Here is a 19,611-nt window from a genome sequence, read left to right as displayed (position 1 = left end):
TATCTGAGAGTTTCCTACCTATGTTCTCCTCTAGGACTTTTATGGTGTTGTGACTTATATTTAAGTCTTTTATTCATCTTGATTTTATTTTTGTGTATGGTGTAAGTTGGTGGTCAATTTCAGTTTCTCACATGTAGCTGTCCAGCTCTCCCAACACTATTTGTTGAAGAGGTTTTTTTTACTCCATTTTATACTTCTGCCCCCTTTGTCAAATATTATTTGACCATAGAGACATGGGTTTATTTCTGGGCTCTCTATTCTGTTCCATTGACCTATGTGTCTGTTCTTATGCCAGTACCAGTTGATTACAGTAGCCTTGTAATAAGTTTGATGTCAGGTATTGTGATCCCTCCTACTTTGTTCTTCTTTCTCAAAATTACTGTGGCTATTCGGGGTCATTTAGGGTTCCATATAATTTTTGAAATGTTTGCTCTATGTCTGTGAAATACTCCACTAGTATTTTAATAGGGATTGCACTGAATCTATAATTGCTTTGGGCAGTATGGACACTTTGATGATGTTAATTATTCCAATCCATGAACATGGTATTTGCTTCCATTTATTTGTATCTTCCTTCATTTCTTTCTTCAGTATTGTATAATTTTCTGAGCACAGATCTTTTACCTCCTTGGTTAGGTTTATTCCTAGGTACTTTATTTTTCCTGTTACTATAGCAAGTGGGATTTTTTTCCTGATTTCTGATTCTGATATTTCATTTTTGGTATATAAAAACGCCTTCAATTTCTGAATATTGACTTAGTATCCTGCTGTTTTGCCAAATTCGCTTCTTAGGTCGAATAGTTTTTTGGAGGAATCTATGGGGTTTTCCATGTACACCACCATGTCATCTGCAAAGAATGATAGTTTTATTTTCTCCTTTCCAATGTGGATGCCTTTTATTTCTTTTTCTTGTCTAATCGCTGTGGCTAGGACTTCCAATACTATGTTGAATAGAAGTGATTAAAGCGGACATCCTTGTCTTGTTCCTGATCTTAGTGGGAAAGCTTTTAGTTTTTGCCCATTGAATATGAGGTTGGCTGTAGGTTTTTCACATATGGTCTTTATGGTGTTGAGATATACCCCCTTAATTCCCACTTTGCTGAGTGTTTTTATCATAAATGGGTGCCGTACCTTATCAAATGCTTTTTCCACCTCTATTGTTGTGATCTTGTGGATTTTTTTCTTTCCTTTTGTTTGTGTTAAGTATTACGTTTATTGACTGGCAAATACGGAACCATCCTTGCATCCCTGGGATGAATCCCACTTGATCACGGTGGATCATCTTTTAAATGTATTGCTGAATGCGGTTTTCCAATATTTTGCTAAGGATTTTAGCACCTATGTTCATCAGCAAAATTGGCCTGTAGTTTTCTTTCTTTGTTGTGTCTTTATCTGATTTGGAGATTAGGATGATGCTGGCCTCATAAAAAGAGCCTGGGAGTCTTCCGTCCTCTTGGATTTCTTGGAATAGTCTGAGAAGGACAGGGGTTAGCTCTTCCTTAAATGTTTTGTAAAATTCTCCTGTGAATCAGTCCAGTCCAGGCCTTTTGTGTGCTGGGAGTTTTTTGATTACTGCTTCAATTTCACTGGCTGGCTGTTGCCAGTCTGTTCAGGCTTTCTGCTTCTTCTTCATTCAGTGTTGGAAGGTTATATTTTTCTAGAAATTTGGGAATTTCATCGAGGTTTTCAAATTTCTTGGCATATAATTGTTCACAGTAATTTCTTACAATCTTTTTATTTCTGTGATATCAGTTGTTATTTCTCCTCTCTCATTTCTGTTAGTATTTATTTGGGTCCTCTCCCTTTTTTTTTCTTGTTGAGTCTGTGTAAAGGCTTGTCTAATTTGTTTATCTTTTCAAAGAACCAGCTCCTTGATTGGTTGATCCTTTGAATTGTTCTTTTCATCTCTATGTCATTCAGTTCCGCTCTGATCTTGATTATTTCCCTTTTCCTAGTCACTCTGGGCTGTTTGTTGTTGTTTTTCCAGTTCTTGAAGCTGAAGGGTTAAGTTGTTTATTTTAAATGTTTCTATCTTTTTTAGGTAGGCTGCATTGCTATGAACTTCCCTCTCAGGAATGCCTTTGCTGTGTCCCATAGGTTTTGGACTCTTGTATGTTCATTTTCTTTTGTTTCCAGAAACTTTTTGATTTCTTCTCTTATCTCATTATTGACCCATTCATTGTTTAATAGTCTACCATTCAATCTCCATGAGTTTGAATGTTTTTGAGATTTCTTCCTTGAGGTTCGTTTCTAATTTCAAGCCCTCGTGGTCCAAGAAAATGCTTGTTATGATTTCGAGTTTCCTGAATTTGTTGAGGCTTGCTTTGTATCCTATCATGTGGTCTATCTTTGAAAATGTTCCCTGTGCATTCGAAAAGAATGTGTATTTTGTTTCTTTGGGATGAAGGGTTCTATATGTGTCAGTTAAGTCCATTTGCTCTAATGTGTCATTCAGTTACACAATATCCTTGTTAATATTTTGTTTGGAAGATCTACCCATTTCTGACAGTGGGGTGTTAAAATCCCCTACTATCAGTGTGTTACTGTCTATATGTTTCTTGACGTCCTCCAAGATTTTCCTTATATATTTGGGTGCTCCTATGTTGGGTGCATATAGGTTTACAATATTTATGTCTTCTTGATCAATTCTTCCTTTGAGTATTATAAAGTGTCCTTCTGGGTCTCTTTTTATGGCCTTTGTTTCAAAATCTATTTTGTCTGATATAAGTATTGCTACCTCTGCTTTTTTTCCCCTGTCCATTTGCTTGGAATATTTTTTCCATCCCTTTACTTTCAGTGTGTATAGGTCCTTTGTTCTGAGGTTGGTCTCTTGTAGGCAGCATATGTATGGCTCATGATTTCTTATCCATTCAGCTATCCTATGTCTTTTGATCAAGGCATTTAATCCATTTACATTTAAAGTTATTATTGATAGATACTTATTCATTTTTTCCCTTAATACCTGTGATCCTCTCTTTCTCAATCTTTTTCTTCATCTTCTTAAAGCAGTCCCTTTAAGACATTTTGTAGTGCTGGTTTGGTGGCGGTGTGTTCTTTTAGCCGCCTTTTGTCTGGGAAACTCCTTGTTTCACCTTCCATTTTTATTGAGAGCTTTGCTGGGTAGAGTTGTCTTGGCTGCAGGCCCTTGCTTTTCATGACTTGGAATATTTCTTGCCATTCCTTTCTGGCTTGCAGTATTTATGTTGAGAACTTAGCTGCTAGCCGTATTAGGGCTCCTTTGTATGTTACTACCTCTTTCTCCCTTGTTTGCTTTAGGATTCTCTGTTTGTCTTTGCTATTTGCCATTTTAATGATGATGTGTCTTGGAGTGGACCTCATTGGGTTCCTCTTGAATGGGACCCTCTGTGCTTCCTGGACTTGTGTGACTTTTTTTCTCCTTCAATTAGAGAAGTTTTCCATCATTACTTTTTCAAACAGGTTTTTTATCCCTTACTCCTCTTCTCCTTCTGGTATCCCTATTATACGGATATTATTACGTTTCTGGTTGTCCTGCATTTTCCTCAATGTCTCCGTTCTTTTTTAGTCTTTTTTCATTTTCTTGTTCTTTCTGAGAGCTTTTTTCTACCTTGTCATCCAGCTCACTGATTCGGTTCTCTGCTTCATCTAGCCTGCTTTTGATTCCTTCTACTGTGTTCTTCAATTTTTATATTCTTCATTTCCTCTAGCCTCTTATTGATAATTTCTGTGTCTTTTTTCATGTTGATATAGTTTGCAATAAGTTACTCATAGGTTCCCTGTAGTTTTTGGTAATTCTCTTTGAGCTCACGAGCTTCCTTAGAACCACTGTTTTGAACTCAATATGTGATAGTTTACTTGTTTCTATTTCATTTCGTTCTCTTTGTGGGGATTCCTCCTTTCCCTTCAATTGGGAGTTGTTGTTTTTTTTTTTTTATCTTCCCATTATTTGTGAGACTCTTAGTTTTGCTCTGCTCCTTAAATTGATCTGCCTTGAATTCCTGATTTTGTTGTCATGTGAACTTCTATGGTAGGAGACCATTTTTTTTTCTTTTCTCTGGATTGGCCTCTGATGATGTCAGTTGTTGACCTCATCTGACTTTAGGCAGTCTTTAAGAGACTTCCAGGAATTTACTCTCTGTGTCTGACTCCTCCAGTTGTTAATCTAGTTACCTTGCCTTCAGCAGTCAGGATGGGGCAGAGTCCCTCCTGTGGGTGGGGCTATTGTGTCCTTTCACACTGCTGCCACTCAGGGGAGTAGTCTTTCTGAGCAATATAGCTGCTGCCATATGGGAAAGGAGTCAGCACCAGGGTCCCTCAGTTCTCTCCCTAATGCCTCTGTCACCAGACTCTCCTCAAGCATCTCTAGACCACTATGCATCCCTATTAACAAGGGATCTGCTATCTGTGACTGCTGCTCTGTACTCAGCAGTTGGGCTTGCCCAACACTGGGCCAGGCCAAGCCTCCTGGGTTTGGGGCTACTGTGTCCTTTCATGCTGCTTCCACTTGGGGGCATGGTCTTCCTGAGCAAGATGGCTGCTGCCATATGGGAGAGGAGTCAGCACCGGGATACCCCCCTCCCTGGCTACTCCCTCAGTTCTCACCCCAACGCCTCTGTCACCAGACTTTCCTCAAGCATCTCTAGGCCATTCTGAGTCCCCTTTAGCCAGGGGTCTACAATCTGGGACTACCACTCTGTACTCAGCATCTGGGCCTGGGCAACACCGGGCCCAGATCGAGTCTACTGGGAATGTGGCTATTGTGTCCTTTCATGCTGCTGCCACTCAGAGGAGTGGTCTGCCTCCACTCCTCCTGAGAAAGATGGCAGTTGCAAAATGGGGGGTGAGTCAGCACTAGGACCCTGGCATCCACTTTCTCAGTTCTTTCTCCCAAGCCTCTTTCTCCAGTCTCTCCTCAGGCAGCTCCAGCCCACTCTGCCCCTACCTCTGCTGAAGCCCAGGGAAAGTGGCTGCCACTACAAATTTTTGCATTGGCACTTTAAATGGCCCTTTGCATCTCCAACCACCTGTCTCAGGCAGAGAGCACACTGCCGCTTTTCATAGTGGCTGCTATCTGTGTGCTTTTTGGGCTCTGGTGCTGTAGGCTGGAGATCCCTGCTTACGGTTTAGACCCTGCTCCTTTCAGGGGGATCCAACTGGCCATTTCAATATCCCTCTGGCACTGCTGCCCATGGGTGCCTATTCCACCTTCTTGAGCCTCTACTGCACTCCTTATCAGTTAGGTTGTGCTAAAGCAGATTCCTCTGTCTGTCTGAGGTTTTAAGGCTCCTCTCGCTGTTGTTCAGTTGTTTTCCAGGTGATTTTTCCAGAATTTAGTTGTAATTCCAGATTGGTCTGGGGAGGAGGTCAGTGTGACTTCCTCTCTTACCTCTGCCATCTTGAAATCCAGTGCATGATCTTTTTAAAGTGTTGCCGGAACTGGTTTGCCAATATTTTGTTGAAGATTTTAACATCGATGACTTCAAGGATATTAGCCTACAGTTTTATTTCTTTGTTGTGTCTTTACCTGGTTTTGGAATTAGGATAATACTGGCCTAATAAAAAGAGTTTGGTAGCCTTCCCTCTTATTAAATCTTTTGGAATCATTTGAGAAAGATGGGCATTAGTTCTTTGAATGTTTGGTAAAATTCTCCCATAAAACCATCTGGTCCAGGGCTCTTATTTCTTTGGAGGTTTTTGGTTATTGCTTCGATTTCATTAGTTGTTATCAGTCTATTCAGGTATTCTGCTTTTTCCTGATTCAGTTTTGGGAGATTGTATGTTTCTAGAAATTTATCCATTTCACACTGGTTGCCCTATTTTTTGGGATATGATTGTTCATAGTATTCTCTTACAATCCTTTGTATTTCTGTGGCATCCATTATTTCCCCTTTCATTTCTGATTTCATTAATTTGGGTCCTCTATTTTTCTTGCTGAGTCTGGTTAAAGGTTTGTTAATTTTTTTTTTTGTCTCTATATCATTTATTTCCACTCTGATCTTGATTATTTCCTTCCTTCTACTCCCTTTTGGTTCTGTTTGTTGTTGTTTTTCTAGTTCTTTTAGGTGTAGGGGTAGTCTGTTTGAGATTTTTCTGTCTTCTTGAGGTATGCCTGTACCTCAGGGGGAGGGGAGGGAACAGGGTGGGGAAAGCAGGATTTCAGAGTTGGGGCGAGAGGGAGTCCAGAGGACAGGACTACAAAGATTCCAGAGGATGAAGTGAGCAGTTTCCCATAGGGTAAGATAATTGTTTTTCCCCTGGGAGGAGCTTGCTCTTCTAAAGAAAAATAGCGACTGTGATATGGAGGTATGTCCTAGCACTGAGAACCCAGTAGCCATTCCCCATACATCTCCCCTAAACCTCTCATTCCAGACTCTCCTCACAAGACTCCAGACCATGCTGCCCTTCCTTCACCCAAGGCCAAGATGAGTGGCTGTGAATGAAAAACTTGCATGTTGGCCCCTTAGAACAAAAGAAAGGAAAAAAAGAAAGAAAGTGGCTTTGTCTCCAGCAGTCTCTCTCTCTCTCCAGCAGGCTGTCTCTCAAGCAGGCAAAAACCCCAGGGCTTTTCACCACTGGATGCCACGTGCACAGGTGAACCTGGCACTGGCATTCTGTGCTTGGGGGCTGGTCTGGAGTCCAGGCTTCAGACTTCTCAGAGGGAAGCTCCCACAGCTGTGCCACAACCTTGACCCACTGGCCATGAAAGTGGTGCTGTCCACTTTTGCATCCCTGCCCTTTCTACAAGTCTTGAGGTTGCTTCTGCCCAACTTTGGTTAAGTGTCTCCTTTTCAGATAGTTTTTTCAGTTGTTTATTTTGGGTGCATGTTTCCCTCTTCATTTTTATTTTAAGTTTGGTTCTGGGAGGCAGTGTGAGACAAATCCTCCTATTCTACTGCCATCTTGCCCCCTGCCCAAAATTCTTATTTTCTTCTTTATATATTTCTTCATTCCCAAAATTTCCCACAATATGTGTGTATTTAGAATAAAGGACAAATGCATGTTTATAAAATTAGAGTTTTATAGAGGTCTTTACTAAGTAATAATAGCATGCTTCAAGTTTTCTTTTATATATTTCTTTCAATCTATCCCTCTTTATGTTCCTTACTCTCTTTGGAAAACCCTCCACACATTTCTCTATAAATCTAGCCTGTTTTCAACCCAATTTCCCCAATTAAGATTCCTTATGTACTGGTTAATCTCAATCCTCTGACTCCCAACAAAACCCTAATCCCATTTAGGGCAGGCAATATTCAGAATGTTTTTTATTTTGTACTGTTGTAGAACATTCAGTAAATGCTTACTTGCTGAACGTGATGGATTGCAGTGAGACTGAAAAAACTTGAGGATATAAAAATTAACGTAAAACTATGAAGATAAAAAAATATTTGCAATATTAAACTATATGCATAAAACCTACCAGAAGTGTTTGTCCTTGGGAAATGAAGAAATGACCTGATATAACTATGGTGAGAAGGAGATACCCAGATTCTTCACTGGAGTCAAAAACCTTAAAAAAAGAGAGAAAAAATATGTTTAAGACAATACATTTCTATAATACTAACACACTTATAATACTGATAACCAAACTACCTTTGATCTTCCTACCCTAAATGTTCCTTTTCCTCCCCTGTAATCTGGAATCATTCCCTTAGAGTTTCAAGTTTATCCTTATATAGTGGTCAACATCCAGGCTTCTTAAAAATGTAACTTAAACTAATATTTTGAAATAAGAATACTTGATTGAGAATCAAGAGATGAGGGGCCTGGACCAACCACTTTTCAGTTACATTTTAATTAACCATCAGTTATCTTTGAGCCTCAATTTCCTATCTGTAAAATGGGGACAATGTCTTACAGGGGTGCCGTGAGACTTCAGAGTCCTGGTTTCTTCAGCCACACAGTCCATATTTCATAAATCTTCAAAACTGGATTCTTTCCCTTAGATGAGCTTTAATTTCTTAATGTCACTCTTAAAATATGGTGCCCCAAACTGAACATAATACTCTTGGTGTGGTCTAATGATCTCCCAACACTTGCAATAACACAGCCAATAATCACATCAAGCTTTTGAGGGGACAGTCCTATTCAAGAATTATCTTAGATCAATCAAACCTTCTGAAACTTCATCCTCTATATTGGCAAGTCACACTTCCACTTCCTTCATGTGAACCTAAATGTAAGACCTTGCATTTGTCCCCGTTATATTTTACCTTGTTATATTTGGTCTATAGTTGTAGTCGAGCTGAGGCTATTAAATCAAAATGTCATGGAGGACATGATGACAGATACATAAGAGAGGAATATGGGTCTTAAGTAACTACACTGCATAGGTGGCTTTAATATCATTAGTAAACATAAATAATAAGAAATTATTTTGAGCTTGAGCATTAAGGTGAGTCAATAATTAACACACATCTAACTCAACTTAAGTATATCTTTATAAAGTTACTGCATTTTATTGATAAATAATGTTCTATCTTATAGTTTCATATGTGGGGTTTGGAGTTTTAATGCCATATTTCAACTCAAGATCTACTGAGTTTTCTCTAATTCACTTTAAATTCCAAACTTAAAAATCAAATAACTTTCTAGATGTCAAGAGAGTGGGTTATGCTAAGCCCTGCACTATTTCCTACCATGGTTGTTATTCTGCCTCTTTCCCAGTATCAGAAATTCAGTTATTTGCACAACACTCTTCTCCCCATAGTTTAAATGGATTATCTTCATGTTTCATGACTATGTAAAACCATAAGAATAGATATCTAGGAACTAGGTAGAGTATGATCAACAAATTCTTTGGAAGCCAATGTATTAACATGACAGTTTAACTTTTTTTTTTTTAGAATTATAACATGTATCCCAAATTGCCCAACACTTAAACATACAGCTCAATGAATGACAATAAAGCAAACACATAATCACCACCCAGGTGAAAAATCAGAATATAACCAACCTTCCAGAAAGTACCCCAATCGCTACCTGCTCCCATTCTTAAGACAACCTCACATCTGACTTCTAACAGTATAGTTTAGTTTTATTTATACGAATGGAATCATACAGAAAGAATTCTTTTATATCTGGCCTCACCAATGTTGTTGCAAGTTCCCTGAATTCACTCATTTTCATTACTGTAGAATACCATTTTATGACTACCCTATAATTTTTTTCATTCTTTTGTTGATTAATATTGTTTTCCAGTTTAGGTCTAACACTAACAATGCTCTTATGAATATTCCTACATATGTCTCTTGTGGGGTAGAAACACTCATTACAGAATACTAAGTCTTCCTAAATTATTTTGTAATTTTTTTCAAGTGATGCAAAATTACTTCCAGGAGAGTCCCAGCAGACTTCTCCTCTGCCCTCCAAATTCTTACATCTAATTTCCTACTCAACATCTCCACTTGAAAGTCTAACAGTCATCTCAAAATTAACAGCCCCTAGCTTAAGGTCCAAACCTTCCCCTTCATTCATTTATTTGTTCATCCACTCAATATTTACAAAGTGTCTGGCAAGTGGCATCTGTTGCCTATCTCCAGGAGTATAAGTCCAAACACTTCTACCCACTGTACCTTGGTACTGGAGTCACCATGGAAAACAACACAGTCAAGCACTGGTGGAAGAGCACTTGGCTCACATTGAGAAGATAAGGTAAACATCAATAGTGATGTCAGTTCCCCAATAGCCAGGAGTTCCCTCTTGGAAGCCATGCGGAGCATTTGACCTGTACTCACCCATCCTGTGCCACAGAAGGACCCACCCCCCATCAGGGGACAGATACAGCAATGTGGTTGACCAGGTGCTATATGATGGTTGTGCAGAACAAAGGAGCACAGGCTGTAAGGACTCTATCTCCTAATAAGAAAGCATTCCAGGCCCCAGGCCCATTCTTACATGGCCAAGAGGGGGGTCAAAAGACTGCATGCACAATTACCTTTCCCAACACAAGGCACCTACCTTTCACACATGCCAGACTATTGTAGGCATTTTTCCCATCTCAGCATATAATTCTATCCTCCCGTTTCCTTAGGCCAAAACTGTGGAATCATTCTTGAATCCTCTCCTTTTCTCATACCCATATGAAATCCATCAGAAAATCCTTCGTGACAACCTTCAAAATATTCAGAATCTAATCATTTCTCACAGGTCTGAACTGAGTTATCATCATCTCTAGTCAATTATTATAATAAGTTCCTAATTGGATATCCCATTGCTATTCTTGCTCCCACTCTCCAACACATTTCATTTTCAACACAGTACCTAAGTCAAGTCGTATCATTGCCAGCTCACAGCCCTGCAGTAGCTTTTCACCTCACTGAGACTCCTGCAAGGTGCTCCACAATCTAGCCCTCCATTGCCGCTCTGCTCCAGTCACACAGCCCTCCTTGCTGTTTCTTGAACCCATTAGGTCCATTCCTGGTGATAAATCCCGGGGTTTTTATAATTGCTGTTCTATCTGAAATTCTCTTCTAGATACACATGACTTGCTCCGTCTTCTTCAGGTATTTTTTTAAATGTCATATTTTCAGGTAACACCTTTCCTGACCACCCTACTGGAAACTGCCACCAACTTTCCCCGTTATCCAAATCAGATCACTCCTATTGCTTTCTCCAGCTTTGCCTTTCTTCATAGATATTTTTCTCTATCTTGTCACTTTTGTTAATATAAAGTCTGTCTACCTGTCTTCTTTAAAAGATAATTGATAAACAGGGTTATAGACAATACTCAATCCAAAAAAGGAAGAATAAGAATATAAAAAGAACAAAGAACAGATGGGACAAATACAAAACAAACAGCAAGATTACAGACTCATATACAATCCTATTGATGACCACCTGAAAAGTAAATGACTTAGAGTGCATTTCATGTAGGCAGCATATAGTGTAGTTAGTTGTGGCTTACCTTTTCATCCTAGTACCAGATAGGATAAAAAGATAAGACAAAACCATATGCTGCTTACAAGAAATTCACTTTAAATATAAAAACATGCAATATAACAGCGGGTAAAAAACAAAAGGGTGTGGAAAATATATACCATTCTAACACTGCTCAAAAGAAAGCTGGAGTGGCTATATTAATATTGAAAAAATATCAGAATGTATAAAGAAGGTGATTTCATAATAATAAGAGTCAATTAATTAAAAGATGTAATTATTCTAAACATTTGTATCCCCGTAACAGAGCATAAAAATACATGGATCAAAAATGAAAAGAACTGTAAGGAGAAACACACAAACTTACAATTTCAGTCAGAGATTTCAATACCCTCCTCTCAATAATTGACAGAACAAGTACATGACCCAACTGCCATTTTATAGAACACTCCACCCAGTACCAGAAAAATATACATTCTTCTCAAGTACATACACAGTACTTACCAAGACAGGCAAAATTCTGGGCCGTAAAACAAGTCTCGCTAAATCTGAAAGTATATTCTCTGAGCACAAATTAAATTAGAAATCAATAACAATAAGCTCTCTGAAAGTATTCCCAAATATTTTGAAATTAAAATATTTCACACAGTCCATATTTCTAAATAACCCATGGATAAATAAGAAATTAAAAGGAAAATTAGGAAGCATTTTGAACAGAAAGTAATTCACCATGTTAACAAACTGAAAATGGAAAACCAAATAATCATCTCAATAGGTAAGAGAATATAGAAAAACATTTGACAAAATCTAACATCCATTCCTAATTTAAAACTCAGCAAACCAGGAATAAAAGGAACTTCCTCAAGCCAATGAAGGGCATCCATGAAAAAACCTGCAGTTGGCATCATATTAAATAGTGGAATGTCAAGCTCTCTAAAATAAGGAATGAAACAAGGATGTCCATTCTCACCAGTCCTATTAACACAGTACTGGAGGTTCTAACAATTGTAATCAGGTAAGAAAAATGAATAAATAAAAATTGGGAAGGAAGAAGTAAAACTGTCTTAATTCATAGACATGATTATTTATGTAGAAAATCCAACTGATTTTCTAGAACTAATAAATGGATTTTAGAACAGTTGCAGGGTAGAAGATCAATAAATGAAAACTAAATTTATACAAATAAAGAGTTGGAATTTTAAATTTTAAAAATATCAAGATTTACAAAAGCATCAAAAATGTGAAATACATAAGGAGAAATATGACAAAATTAGTTAAAGATCTGCACACTGAAAAGTGACAGAATTTAAGAACACATAAATATATGGAGATATATACTCATACTTTGTTCATGGATAGGCAGATTTAACATTGTCATGATGCTGAAGTAAGAAAATAATGGTTCCTCCAAAGATGTCCATGTTTTAATACCTGAAACCTGTGAATATGTTACCTTACATGGCAAAAGGGACTTTGCAGTTTTGATTAAGTTAAGGATCTTTAAAGAGGGCAAATATCCTGGGTTATCCAGGTGGGACAAGGGTCTGCCTAAGGGAAAGAGTGTAGCAGAAGAGGCAGAGTCAGGGAAGGAAATGTGACTGTCAGCTTTGAAGATGGAAGGATGGTACAAGCCAACGAATTCAGGCAGCCTCTAGAGGCTGGAATAGGCAAGAAACAGATTTTCCCTTAGACCCTCCAGAAGGGATGTGGCCCTGCTGACACCTTGATTTTAGCTTCACAAGATCTATTTCAGAATTTTGACCTCTGAAACTGTAAGCCAATAAATTTGGTTTATTTGCAGTCATTAAGTTTGTGGCAATTAGTTACAGCAGTAATAACCAAATCCTAAATTTTTTTGTAGAATTTAACAAGCTGGTTCCAAAATTCATGTTAAGCACTTCTGGTAAAGATGGTGGCATAGGTAAACACAGCTCACCTCCTCATGAAACCACATCAAAATTACAACTAAACTATAGGACAACCATCAATCAGAACTGTCAGAAATCAAGTTGAATGGAAGTCTCACAACTACGGAATTAAAGAAACCACATCCGTCTAGACTGGTAGAAGGGGCAAAAACACGGAACAGGCTGGTCCCACATTCACATACAGTGTATAAAAATTTGGGGGGGACATCTCAGGAGTGAGGAACCTCAACCCCACACTAGGCCCTCCATGCCAGGCTTCCAGTGCCAGAAAGGTAAGTCCCTGTAACTTCAGGCTGCAAAAACCAGCATGGATTGAGTCAGTGGAAAAAACTTCTGGAGTTCCTCACAGTTCCTTTTAAAGAACCCATTTCTGGACTTACTGAGACTCACTCCAACTGAACTGAAGATCAGACTCATTCCCTCTGATGTAGAGCTTGAAAGACACCAGTGGCATACAGGGACCAACTGAAGTGCCTTGCATCAAGGAAAGAGCTGGGGGACAGCTTTCTCTCAGACAGAAAGGTGGGCAGAGGCCACTTCCCTTTCTCTGAATCCTTCCCTCCCAGAGCCACAGAGCCAGCAGACAGGTACCATATCTGAGGCTCCATCAACCTGGTTAACACTGTTCGCCCTGCCTGGAGACCCCCTGAGAGTCCAACCCACCGAACTTAACGGGATCACCCAAGCTGTTAACAGTGGCTCTTCTATATGAATGGCTGGTCTTGGCTCATGCTTCACAACTTCCTAAATCCTTTCAAAGACACAACAGCCAGCCTCAGCAAGCCCCCAGCCCCCATACCTCTTACTAAATGGCTCCATACCCAGCACAAGCAGCAGCCAACCTAGATTCACAGTTTGGCTTCATCTGGGAATCTCCAAGCCCAGCACAAGTGTCAGCCATCTCAGATTGCTTTATAGCTCAGGCAGGGAGGCCCTGGGCAGAACATAGGTGGGGGATGACCTTGGCCTGCACCACCCAGGAAACCTCAGGGCCAGTACACTCCATGCACTGTCAGAGTACCACCACCCTGCCCCTACACAGCTGATCCTCCACAGAGGGTGGAGGTGGGTGGTCAGTGGTCACAGCCAATCCTTGCAACTGGCGGGACTGGGTATATCCCTCCCATTGAATTGCCAACAGCAATCAAGGCTCAACTACAAAAGGAAGTTGTACTCAGCCCAGACATAGGGCACACCTGGTGTACCCAGCTTGGGTGATAGTGGAGGCTGTGCCACTGGACCCTACAGGACACCTACTAAAATAGGTCATGCTCCCATGACAGGTAGTCATAGCAGCTCTACATAATACATAGAAACAAACACAGGGAGGCTGCCAAAATGAGGAGACAAAAAAACATGGCCCAAAGGAAAGAAGAGATGAAAATTCCAGAAAAAGAACTAAACAAAATGAAAATAAGCAATTTATCAGATGCAGAGTTCAAAACACTGGTTATAAGGATGCTCAAAGAAGTTAGTGAGGACCTCAACAACGTAAAAGAGATCCAGTCAGAAGCAAAGGATACGCTAATTGAAATAAAAAACAATTTACAGGGAAACAACAGTAGAGTGGATGGAGCCAAGAATCAAATCAATGATTTGGAACATAAAGGAGCAAAAAAAAAAAAAGAAAGAAAGAAAAAAAAGAAAAAGAAAGAAGAAAAAAACAACCGATGAGAACAAGAAGAAAAAAAGAATCCAAAAACATGAGGATAGTGTAAGCAGCCATTGGGACAACTTCAAGTGTTCCAACATTTGCATGATGGGGGTGCCAAAAGGAGAGGAGAAAGAGCAAGAAACTGGAAATCTATCTGAAAAAAAAAGTGTAAAAAAATTACTTCCCTAATTTAGTGAAGGAAATAGACATGCAAGTCCAGGAAGCTCAGAGAGTCCCAAACAAGATGGGTGCAAAGAGGTTCACTCTAAGACACATTATAATTAAAATTCCAAAGGTTAAAGATAAAGAGAGGATCTTAAAAGCAGCAAGAGAAAAGCTGTTAGTTACCACCAGGGGAGTTCCCATAAGACTGTCAGTTGATTTCTGAAAAGAAACTTTGCAGGCTAGAAGGGATTGGTAAAAAATATTCAAAGTCATGAAAAACAGGGATCTATAGCCAAGATTGCTCCACTCAGCAAAGCTATCATTTAGAATCAAAGGGCAGATAAAGAGCTTCCCAGACAAAAAATAAATAAAACTAAAGGAGTTCATCATCACCAAACCATTATTATATGAAATGTTAAAAGGACTTATTTAAGAAAAAGATCAAAATTATGAACAATTAAACAGCAATAAATACACATCTATCAATAACTTAATTTAAAAAACAAACTAAACAAACAAGAAGAACAGAAATAGTATCATGGATACAGAGAGCATTTTTTTGACGATTGCCAGATGGGAAGGTGGTATAGGGGAATGGGTGAAAAAGTGAGGGGATTAAGAAGTACAAATAGGTAGTTACAGAATAGCCATGGGAATATAAGTACAGTATAGGAAATGGAGTAGTCAAAGAACTTATACGCCTGACCTATGGACATAAACAATAGTGTGGGGATTGCCTGAGGGAGTGGCAGGTGCTAGGTGGAGGGGGGTACAGGGGGAAAAATTGGAACAACTGTAATAACATAATCAAAAATACATAACTTAAAAAATAAAATTTGTTAAAATGCAAGAGTCAAAAGAAAAGAGACCAAATACCAAGCATTTAAGTCAGTCAGTTAACATTAACAAAGTACCCATTTTATACTGATCTCTCATAAATATTTGGGAAGAAAAAACCATAGGAAGGAATGTCTCTGACCTTGAGCTTAATTCATTCATTTATTCATTCAAAAAAAATATCTGCTGGGCACCTGGTAGATGCCCAACCATTCTTCTAGTTTCATCATTGAACAAAACATTAGCTGCCCTCCTGGAGCTAATGTGGCATGGGATGGAGGATAATGGTATAGACAACAATTAACAATAAATATAATTAGTGACATACTAAGGGTGGGATGGTGGGAGTCATCAACCCTGATGCAGGCAATATGGGAATGTTTTACCAAGAATTTATAGACAACCTACTGAATGGGAGAAGACATTTCCATATGCTATATCTAATAAGGTCATAATACAAAATAATACAAAATATATAAAGAACTTACTACAATTCAACATCAACAATATGGATGAAACTTGAGGACACTATGTTAAGTACAATAAACCAGAAAGAGAAAAATACTAGATGATCTCACTTATATGTGAAACCTGGAAAAACAAACTCACAGATACAGATTGTTGGAGAACAGAGGCCAAGGGAAGGAGTAGGGTGTAAAATGGGTGTAGGTGGCCAAAAGATACAACTTCCAGTTATAAGATAAGTATGTCTTGGGTATGTGATGTACAGCATGCTGACAATAGTTACCGGTACAGCATATATATTTGAAAGTTGCTAGAATTTCTTCATCTTTTCCTCTACCAAGCCATCTAGAATATCACTTCTATCTTGGACTATGAGACCTTGGTCATGCATGGCAGAGGAACAAAATACAAAGATCCTCAGTTCCTGACACTGTGGAGTATTATATCAGTCCTGTACTTTTATGTGTATAATAATAAACTTTCATCCTATTTAATGTATTGTTATTCTACATTTTCTGTCACTCAGAGCCCATATTAATCCTAATATAAAATATAGAGGAGAAAATAGATGGCGGAGGAGTAAATGGGAATCATGTGGACCTCCTCGCAAGACCAAACTGGAATTGTGACTAAATAGTGGAGAAATCACCTGGAAAACAATGGAACGATAGAGGGAGAGGAGCCTTGGAGCTGCAGACAGACAGTGGAATCAACTTTCACACATCCCAACGGGTGAGAAGTGTGGTGGAGGTTTGAGAGGGTGGGCTGGGCACCCACGGGCACCAGCACAAGAGGGTCATTGAAAAGGCCAGTTGGATCCCCCTGAGAAGAACAAGGTCTGAATCATAAACAGGGACCCCTAGACTACAGCGGCTGAAACCAGGAAAATGCAGACAAAATGCAACCCCCAAAAGCTTAGGGGCGCTCTCTGCCAGAGACAGGTGGCTGGAGATGCAAAGAGACACTTAAAGGGCCAACGCAAAATTTGGAGCAGCAGCCGCCTTCCATGATCTCTGGGTAGAGGTGGCAGCAGAGTGGGCTGGTGCCTGAGGAAAGATTGGTGAGGAAAACTTGGTGAAGAGAACTGAGACAGTGGCCAGTGGAGCCCAGGTGATAACTCACCTCCCACTCTGCAGCTACCATCTCGCTCAGGCATAAGTGAATCAATTAACCTGCCTTTTGCGCACTCCGCATACAGCTTGTGTGTGTGTGGGCTGGGAGCTGACTGCGGAGCAGCTGGAAGAAATAGAAGATCCCTGGCCAAAGGGGATACACAGCTGCATAGAGACCCTTGAGGAGAGACTGGAGACAGAGGGGCTGGGGAAAGAACTGGAGAATTATCTGAGATCCCCGGAGCAGATTCCTTCCCCATTCTGTAGTCCTCATTTTGCGCAGGCAGGCCACGCCCCCAAAGAGGCAGAAGCGGGCATGCGAACCAGAAGGTGAGCGATTACAACGCGGTCCGCAGAAATAGTGGATGCTTGGCTGAAGGGGTCACAGAGCTGCCCAGAGACCCTCAAGGAGAGACCGGAGACAGAGGTGTTGGGGAGTCCCGCTGCTGACTCTTCCCCAGTCCACAATCTCCATCTTGCTCAGGCAGACTACTCCACTGAGGGACAGCAGCCTCTAAGGGTACGATAGTCCCACCATTAGGAGGCAATGCTTCGCCCTGTGCTGCCTAAGTCTGACAGATGAGGACAGAGTGACCAGACTGACAATCACAGGAGACAGACACAGACAGTAGATCCCTGGAAGGCTCGAATAAACGGCCCAAGGTCAGATTGGGTCAACAACTGACACCATCAGAGGCAGACCCAGAAAGAAAATAAATTAAAAAATAAATAAATAAATAAATAAAAAGACCCACCTACTACCATAGAAGTTTAATCCACAAAGTCAGGAAACCTAGACAGATCAATTGAAACAAAAGCAAAAAATAGTAATAATAATAGACTCTCACAAAAATGGGAAGAAAAAGAAGTTCCCCCCAAATGAGGGGAAAGGAAGAATCCCCACAGAGAGAGCTAAATGAAATAGAGGCAAGTGAACTATCATATATTGAATTCAAAACAATGGCTTTAAAGAAGCTCAATGAGCTCAGCCAGCTCAAAGAGAACTATGAGAAACTGCAGAGAAACTATCAGGATCTTACAGCAAACTCTATCAGCCTGGAAAAGGACATAGAAACTATCAAGAAGACAGAAGAGGATATGAAGAATACCATTTCTGAATTGGAGAACACAGTAGAAGGAATCAAAAGCAGGCTGGATGAAGCTGAGGATCGAATCAGCTGGATGGAGGATAAGGTAGAAAAAAGCTCCCAGAAAGAACAAGAAATGGAAAAAAGACTCAAAAAGAATGAAGTGGCATTTAAGGAAATGCAGGACAACCTGAAATGCAATAATATCTGCATAATAGGGATACCCAAAGGAGAACAAGAGGAGCAAGGGATAGAGAACCTCTTTGAAAAAGTAATGATGGAAAATTTCCCCAATTTGAAGAGAGAAAAAGTCACACGAATCCAGGAAACACAGAGGGTCCCATTCAAGAGGAACACAATGAGTCCCGCTCCAAGACACATCATCATTAAAATGGCAAATAACAAAGACAAATAGAGAATCCTAAAGGCAGCAAGGGAGAAACAGGGAGTAACATACAAGGGGGCCCCGATACAACTAGCAGCTGACTTCTCAATAGAAACATTACAAGCCAGAAGGAAATGGCAACAAATATTCCAAGTAATGAAAAGCAAAGGCCTGCAACCAAGGCTGCTCTACCCAGAGCACTATAATTAAAAGGGAAGGGGAAATAAGGAGTTTCCCAGACCAAAGAAGGCTAAAAGAATATACCTCCACCAAACCAGCACTGCAAGATATGCTAAAGGGACTGGTTTAAGAAGATGAAGGAAAAGAATGAGAAACAGAAAAACATGGGTACAAAGAGAAAAAATTAATAAGTTTCTACCAATAATAAATCTCAATGTAAATGGATTAAATGCCCCAATCAAAAGACACTGGATAGCTGAATGGGTAAGAAAACATCAGCCACAAATATGTTGCCTACAAGAGACTCACCTCAGAACAAAAGACCTACACATATTGAAAGTAAAGGGATGGGGAAAAAATATTCCAAGCAAATGGGCAAGAGAAGAAAGCAGGGGTAGCAATACTTGTATCAGACAAAATAGATTTCAAAACAAAGCCCATAAAAAGAGACCCAGAGGAACACTTTCTAAAACTTAAAGGAAGAATCCATCATGAAGACATAAACATTGTAAACTTATATGCACCCAACATGGGAGAACTCAAATATATAAGGAGAATCTTGGGTGACTACACTGATAGTAGGGGATTTTAACACCCCACAGTCAAAAATGGACAGATCTTCCAAACAAAATATCAGCAAGGATATTGTGGAGCTGAATGATGCACTGAATCAATTGGACTTAACTGACATATATAGAACCTGCCATCCTAAAGAAGCAAAATACACATTGTTTTCAAATGCGCACAGAACTTTTTCAAAGATAGACCACATGATAGGACACAAAGCAAGCCTCGGCAAATTCAGCAATTTGAAATAATACCAAGCTTTTTCTCGGACCACAAGGGCTTGAAACTAGAAACGAACCTCAAGGAAGAAATCTCAAACATTCAAACTCATGGAGACTGAACGGTAGACTATTAAACAATGAATGGGTCAATAATG

General features: G+C 39.6%; 1 protein-coding gene across 2 annotated transcripts in view; it reads right to left on the bottom strand.

Annotated features, from left to right (window-relative positions):
* REC114 (REC114 meiotic recombination protein) overlaps positions 1 to 19,611 on the bottom strand; it is a 121,373-nt gene that overhangs the window by 84,562 nt on the left and 17,200 nt on the right. For both annotated transcript variants that reach the window (XM_054564773.1, XM_054564837.1), the window contains exon 2: positions 7,397 to 7,486. In XM_054564773.1, the coding sequence (XP_054420748.1) occupies positions 7,397 to 7,486 (90 nt within the window). The remainder of the gene's footprint in view (positions 1 to 7,396; positions 7,487 to 19,611) is intronic.

Source organism: Pteronotus mesoamericanus, unplaced genomic scaffold, assembly GCF_021234165.1.
Source record: "Pteronotus mesoamericanus isolate MK-2021 breed Mesoamerican mustached bat unplaced genomic scaffold, CSHL_Meso_final contig_100, whole genome shotgun sequence".
Lineage (NCBI taxonomy): Eukaryota > Metazoa > Chordata > Mammalia > Chiroptera > Mormoopidae > Pteronotus > Pteronotus mesoamericanus.
This window is presented reverse-complemented; position numbering and strand designations above follow the sequence as displayed.